Genomic DNA, 7,811 nt, shown 5'->3' with positions numbered 1-7,811 from the left:
ATGGATGGATGGATGGATGGATGGATGGATGGATGGATGGACAAAAATGCACCACATAAATACCAACTTTCCCTTCACATTATCTCCAATGCTTGGCTGGCATCTCATCTCACTTAGAAGAAATAATCAAATTTAGAGAGATGCATTTAATCAGAAATAAAAAAAAGGTAAACAAAAGTTTTTTAGTATGGGGGAGCAGGGATGAATGCCATATTCCACCTGTCTTTTCCACATCCATCCATCCATTATCTTTACCCGCTTCTTTTTGGGGTTATGGGGGTCACTGGTGCCCATATCCAGCAGTCACTGTGCAAGAAGCTGGGGACACCCTGGACAGGTCTCCAGTCCATCACAGGGACACAGAGACAAATAAGACAAACAACCATTCACTCTCTCTCTCACACCTAGGGACAATTTAGAGTCACCAATCAGCCTAACATGCATGTTTTTGGTCTGTGGGAGGAAACCGGAGCACCCAGAGAAAACCCACGCATGCACGGAGAGAACATGCAAACTCCACCCAGAAAGGACCCCCGCTGGGATTTGAACTAGCGACCTTCTCGCTGAGAGAAAACAGTTCTACCAACTGATCCACCGTGCTGCCAGTCTTTTCCACACACTGCATGTCTGTTAATAAATCTTTGTGCTGCTGTTGGGTTTGAAAACTTCTTCAAAAGGACATTTGTTCTTAAAGTTTGTGCACTATTTGTTTTTTGTTCTTTTGGCGTTTCTGTTTTAAAAGTAAATCCACAACGTTAAAGTAAACCCTTTGCTTCGAGGCAGATCGTTTAGAAGAAGAGAAGTGTTTCGAGATTTTAAATAAAAGGAGATTGCGCTGTAATTTTCACTTGCGTCTTCGGAATACAACAGAAGGGATGAGTGTTATACATCTAGCTCAACTTGGCAGACGCCTAAACTGTTTTGCAATTGGGTTTAAATGTGAACGATGATAAGTGTTTTTTTTTTCCATTGTTTAGAGAATTAACTACAAGCTCTAAACCATGTCCGACCGGTGAAGCAACACCCACTTTTCAACATCCGTTCATTTGTTTTTGACATTAATGTCTTTGGGGTCTGCTCCAAGAAGCAACATGTCCAGGAGTGAAACAGGAAGCTGCCTCCCCAGAACACTTCCAAGATTTTCCTGGGAGACACCAAGGTGTTCCCAGGCCAAAGAGGATATTTAATCTTTCCAGCAAGTTTTGGGTCTTCTCCCAGTGACATGTTCCTGGAACACCTTTAGAGAGAGGCGTCCTAATCTGATGCCACCTCAGCTGATGACTCACAGCTCCCCCTGGGTGAAGGAGCTCCTCACTTCATCTCTAAAATGAGCCCAGCCACCTCACAAAGGAAGCTCGTCTCAGCTGCTTGTATCCATGGACATCATTCCTCAGTCATTCAATTATGATCCATATTTTATGACCATAAGTGAGAGTTGGAACGTAGATGGACCAGTAAATCAAAAGCTTTGCCTTTTGGATCAGATCCTTTTTCACCATAAACGACCAGAGCAACGCCTTCATTACTGCAGACAAAGACCACATCTGTGGGCACATCACTCATAAACAAGACCTCCAGACACTGTAACGCCTCTGCTTGACACAAACTCTCCCCCCTGACCTGGCAAACACCTTCCACCTCCTTCCAGTTGATACCTACAACCTCAGACTCGAAAGTGCTGACTCTCGTCCCAAACACTTCTCCCCTCGGCTGCAAACCGCTCGAGTGTAGGCTACGTTCAACATCCTTACTGGGCTATAAAAAAGGCAAAGGCTGCAATATTTGCCCTAAAAATACATTCAAGGATGTTCACTGATAGATGGGATCAGTTAATTTGATCAATGTGGAAAACATTTTGGGGCAGCACGGTGGCGCAACTGGTAGAGCTGCTGCCTCTCAGCGAGCAGGTCCCTGGTTCAAACCCTGGTCCAGGGGCCTTTCTGGGTGGAGTTTGCATGTTCTCTCCGTGCATGCGTGGGTTTTCTCCGGGTACTCCGGTTTCCTCCCACAGTCCAAAAACATGCATGTTAGGCTGATTGGTAACTCTAAATTGTCCCTAGGTGTGAGTGAGAGAGTGAATGGTTGTTTGTCTCGTTTGTCTCTATGTGTCCCTGTGATGGACTTGCGACCCGTCCAGGGTGTACCCCGCCCCTCGCACAGTGATTGCTGGACATGGGCACCAGCGACCCCCGTGACCCGAAATGGACTAAGCGGGTAAAGAAAATGGATGGATGGATGGATGGAAAACATTTTGTGTATGTATTTTGTGTATCATTTCAAATATCACAGCTGTATAATTATACAATTATTATGAAATGTTTGGATTTTGGCTTGTGTTCAGGCAGCAATCCTGCCGTTCCGTAGCCATTCTGGATGCCCCACTGGACTCTTACTGCAGCACCTTCAGTCGTAGACTGAGACCACTGAGATGTTCCACAGAGCAACACAGGAAGTCCTTCCTCCCTGTGGTAATCAAACTTTTTAACTCCTCCCCCTTTCTATACATAGGACAATAAATCTGACAATTTTCAGTCAGGTCATCAAGACGTTTTTTTTTTTTTTTTTTTGTGCTTAGACGTTTCGCCTTCCATCCATAAAGCTTCATCAGTTTGAGGAGACGCCAAACAAAACTGATTCTGCACAAACAGCTTATTCCAAATTGGGGGGGGGGGGGGGGAACAGTTATGTTGGTGCTAAGATGGTCTCCGGTGCCTGCCCTCTCCCTCGTCGACAGTCATGTCAAACTGATTCAAAACACCAAAGTTCATGCTCAATAATCCAGGTATAAAATCCTGCAATTTTCAGTCAGGTCATGGAGAGGGAGAGGGCGGGAACCGGAGGAGAGGGCATGCCCCAGAGGCCATCTTAGCACCAACATAACTGGGTTTTTTTTTCCACTTTGGAGTAAGCTGTCGGTGCAGAATCAGTTTTGTTTGGTGTTTCCTCAAACGGATGAAGCTTTATGGATGGAAGGCGAAACGTCTAAGCACAAAAAAAAAAAGAAACCGTCCAGATGACCTGACTGAACATTGTTGGATTTTATACCTGGATTCCTTGTGTAAGTTCCTTTAAACTGGAACTCTGGCACAACAATTTCCTGCAGGATCATTAAAGTTCTATCTGATCTTGTCTTATTCATAGTACTGCTGCACCGTGTGTCAGATAGCATAAACTTTGAGACAGTAGCAGACTAATCAGCCTGCCATCAAACTGTTCCACATCCAACCAAACACAAACAGAAAATGACAACAATAAAAAAAAGTTGGTTTATCTGAATTTCCTGGGTAAGATGTTACAACAGGTGCACATTTTGGAAAGGTTTCCATTGAAAAGGGCATGAAACAGCCCGGTAGCTTGTTGTAGGTGTGAATCACCCTGTAACGTCTGTGAACTGTGCAGAACCCAGCGGAGACCACAGAGCAAATATTTACCCCCTCCCCTGTCTGCTTTTTCCCTTCCAGTATCACAGTTTCTGTCAGACATCTCGCTGCCTCTGGATGTGACTTACATACTCAGTCTCCCTCTTGTTCTCCAGGGAGAAATTGTGTATGTCCACATTGGCTCCTCTCGACACCGGTTCCACCTTGTAGCTCTGTGTCTTTTTGTTCTGAGCCTTCTGGAGCAGTTTGCTGCTGATCGGAGACCTGGTGTTCACCGACCCCTGGCTCTGCCCGTTCTTCACGGTCACCACGGTATACATGACCGTTGGCATCTGGGTCACGTTGGCACAGTCTTCCACTTGATTTCCAGCACTTTCTGTTTGGACAAAAGTGAGTTATTGTTGTAAAACTGTCACAAGAACTGACTGAAACACACTTTATGCTTTTAAACAAGGCTGGACTAAATTATTCTTGACCACACGTCTTAATCAAAAGCCAACTTTTACAGACAGGATGATGAATATCCTGCTGAACCCTCCCTCCCTGTGTGATAGAGGCTTGTTTCAAATGGACAAAATAAGCTTAGGTCATTGCCTTGTGGGCTGCTTGGAGCCGGAGATGAAGGCAAGTAATAAACAGAAACATGACAATTACATATCCACAAATTTCCACAGAATGCAGACCAAAAGACAGAGGAGGAACTGAGCGTAAACAAGCGTTTTCAAGGACACGGAGAGGAGAAATGTTAAGTAGATGCTGGAGTGTGCACATGGGGAAATTTAGGTAACGTGGATGATACGGGAGCAAAAATACAATCTTTAAAGGTAAAGATGGGCAGGAGCCTCGACCTCACCACCAGTCAAAGCAGACAGCAGGAAAACCATGACGGGAATTCAAATGTGATGACGTGCACACGCCCCAACACGGTTTCAAACCGTTAACTGGAAGCAGATTTTGTGTGCGTGAGCTGCGGTGGAGGCGGTGGACGGGCACGTACGGGTGTAGCTGGTGTGGGCAGGCGGCTTGGCAATCCGCCCCTTCTCTGTGACCACCTGATCAATTAGTGACATGGTGGGACTCCACAGACACCAGAACAGAGAACATGGATGTCATCAACAAACGTCACGAGCTGCTCTTTAAACTGAAGCAACCTCTTTATGTCTTTTCCCCCTGAACTAGTGCCATAAAAGTCCAGAACACAGGACAGTAAAATCCAGCATCATTTTGTTATTTAAACGTTTATGCAATCTTTAAAAGGATTTTTAAAGGACTTTTAGGTAAACACATTACGCAGTTTGTTTGTGTAATGGCACGAGAGTAAACAGCACCAACTGTGGTTAAGACAGCCTGTTAATGTCTGGGAGGAGAGGCTGCTCTGGAGCTGGATGGGAGGTGGAAACCACTTAGCTGCAGCCACGCGACCCGACCAGCAGGGGCGCTTTGGCTCAATCTCATCTTTTCTTTCCTCCCATCTCCATCTGATGAGACGCAGGAAATGCATGCCTTGATTTCAGATCATATCACATCACAAATAATGCCAAGTTTGGCTCAAATTTTGGGATGCAAACGGCAACAAACACGTGCAACTCATCTGGAAAGGGAGGAGAGGTCCAGACAGAAAGCAAGCTGAGTGAAAGATAACAGCTACATGTGTCTACAAGTGTGTGTTTGTGTGGAAAACACACACACACACACACACACACACAGGCACCTGGAGCTGCTCCTAAACACACAACTGTGTGTATTCACACGGAGGTGACATGTGTGTCGTTTGACCAGTGTGAGCATGCATCCGTTCAATTTGCACAAGATGCGGCTCAGCGTTGTGCAGACATGAGCGCGCGTGTGTGAGTATGCGTGTGGTGCTTGTTTATAGGGAACCCAGAGACATGACCTCCCCACCCCCACCATCCTCCATCTCGTTGCCAGACACCTGAGATGTGTTGGCCCACATCCTGGACTGGGGGGGAGCTGCAGCGCATATTTTCATAGCTGTGCTCAAGAATTCATGGAGGTAAATGAGCGCAGAGGACAGGGACATCACGGTCTGCGCTGGGTCTCCTAAAACTAAAACCTAAACACTTACTGCATGAATATGGCACCTCAGGAGTCAGGCTATTTGTTATAAAGGAGCAGGGTTGATATTTATTCTAAACAAATCTTTGCATTTTACGCACGTTGTTCCCAAGCTGTGCGCACCTGGAGAGCGCCAATCCTCCAACCCACAGTGAGTTTTATCCAATCTAAATTAATAAAACAAATAACTTGAACTTTGCGGGTACGATTTGGAGTAGGCGCGTTTCTTTTCCCCGTTACTTCGCACTCGCTCTGTTTTGCACAAAGTGGACGCTTCCCAGATTTGGTGAGCAAAGCGCAGCTTCTCGCTGTCAAAAAGCGCAGACACGCTTCCTACCTGGTTTCTGCGACGGGATGAGAATGTTGTTGAGCTTTCTGGATGCGGCGCTGGTGCACACCCCTCGTCCCTCCAGCAGAGCCTGCAGGGGCCGGCTCTCCCCGGGCTGGTGTCTGCAGGTCAAGTTGGCGCCGCAGCGCGCCGTGTACACTCCGCACGCCTGCCCCTCGCCGAGAGCGCACGTCATGCAGCAGCCGCAGCCGGGCTCCCGCACCATCTCCGCGCAGTCCTTCGGCAGCGGCTTGCACTGGAGCAGCGCGCCGGCGTCGCACGGCTCACATCGGACCACCGGCCCCACGGAGCCGGCGAGCCGGGCGAACGCAGCCAGCGCGACGGCGAGACAAAGCGCGCAGAGAGCGGGCATCGCGGTGGTTCGGCTGCTCACAAACGGACAGTGTGAGAGTTGTCACGCGGGCTTAAGGGGACTCTCTGTAACACAACGAGCCGGCTAGCCTTCTCCATCTGTATTTTCTTTTGCGCGATCTTCTCGTTTTATACAGGCAGAAAAAAGAGCCAACAAGTCACACCCTCCTCTGTATGAATAATGTAAGGAGAGCCCCAACATGAGGGACCTCTGCGTCCAGACTAAGGAGAGCTGCTCTCACATTCAGCTGCTTGACTCCATATTCCCTCAGGAGGAATCAATAAAATACAAAGTTGTCATCTTGTAATATAATGGCATGTTGGATACAATTCATATCTGGTACCTCTTTATAAATTATCTATTAATGCGTTAGCCTATAACTGTTATTTATGACACTTTGTAAAGCATGAACTATCATTTATTTAAAAAAAGAAGCTTTAAAATACTTGTCTTATATTAAAACAGCTACACAATTTCGCAACTATTAACTACTACTAACTACTGGGAACTGCGCAAAAGGGGAAAAATAAATCAAAATTATATAAATCCAGTTAGGATCCAATTTAAATCCAATTACAGACAATTCAATCCAATTAGAATCGAAAACATTAATGTAAAACCTCGGTTAGTATAAGTTATATTGATTTTGTTCAAATCCTCCATTCTGAGAAGCATGAAGGAGACAGTGGGAAGGAATGACTCTCTTTAAACCGTCAGCCAGAACCAGGGTCAGGATGAGCAGCCATTTGCCTCGACTGGTTGGGGTTTGAGAGAACAGGAAAGAGACACAGATAAACATGAAGTGGGCCAGGCCTATAGTTTCTATGGGCTATGTGTTGTTTCTATGGAAAGAAAGACAAAAAAACGTTAGTTGTAGAAATAATTACAAATACAAACATGAAAATTAGAGCAAGTAAACACAGTAGCAGCATGAGGAGATGTGGTCAGTTTGTCCTCCAGCAGTCTAAGCCTAGCAGAAGGGATAGCTCAGGAAACCCAAGCTGACTCCAACTATAGGATTTATTGTAAAGGAAATTCTTAAGCCATATTCTTAATGCGTCAGCCTCACGGACAGAAACTGGAAGAGGGAGCCTGAGAACTTCTAGCCCTGCCTCCCATTCTAATTTAACTCTAGGAACCACAAGTAAACCTGCAGTCTGGGAGCAAAGTGTTCAGTTTGGAAATTAAGAAATCTTATAAGATAGAACAGAATTTAAAATCTTACTTCTAACATAAAACAACAAATCTCTGAGTTTGGGAGCCAATGGATAGAAGCTAAAACTGGAGAAACATGGTCTCTCCTAACTCATCAGAACTCTAGCTGCAGTATTTTAGATCAACTGAGACTCTTTAAAACTCTTTTTAGATTTTTAATTAACACAGTTCAGTGAAGGTGGGGTGCTGTTGATCTCAGCCAGTGATGTCATCGTGAGGTTGTCCATAACCGTGGCTGAGGTCTCTGAGGTCATAGTTAAAGCTCTACGGTGGCAGAGTTCCGGGGGTGGATGAGATTCACCCTGATTTTCCTAAGACTCTGGATGTTGTCAGGCTGTCTTGGTTGACACGTCTTTGCAACATTGCATGGACTTCGGGGGCAGTGCCACTGGATTGACAGATTGGGGTGGTGGTTCCCCTCTTCAAAAAGGGGGACCGG

General features: G+C 46.0%; 1 protein-coding gene across 1 annotated transcript in view; it reads right to left on the bottom strand.

Annotated features, from left to right (window-relative positions):
* Positions 1–6,219, bottom strand: part of igfbp3 (insulin-like growth factor binding protein 3) — a 21,490-nt gene extending 15,271 nt beyond the window's left edge. The window contains exons 1-2 of the mRNA XM_037674454.1: positions 5,794–6,219; positions 3,509–3,756 (exon numbers count right to left, since the gene is read on the bottom strand). Coding sequence (XP_037530382.1) covers positions 3,509–3,756; positions 5,794–6,157 — 612 coding nt within the window. The 5' untranslated portion in view covers positions 6,158–6,219. The remainder of the gene's footprint in view (positions 1–3,508; positions 3,757–5,793) is intronic.
* Between the last annotated feature and the right edge of the window lie 1,592 nt (positions 6,220–7,811).

Source organism: Nematolebias whitei, chromosome 3 (genome assembly GCF_014905685.2).
Source record: "Nematolebias whitei isolate Nwh7 chromosome 3, NemWhi1, whole genome shotgun sequence".
Lineage (NCBI taxonomy): Eukaryota > Metazoa > Chordata > Actinopteri > Cyprinodontiformes > Rivulidae > Nematolebias > Nematolebias whitei.
Note: the sequence above shows the minus strand (reverse complement) of the source record. Positions and strands in the feature narration are given on the sequence as shown.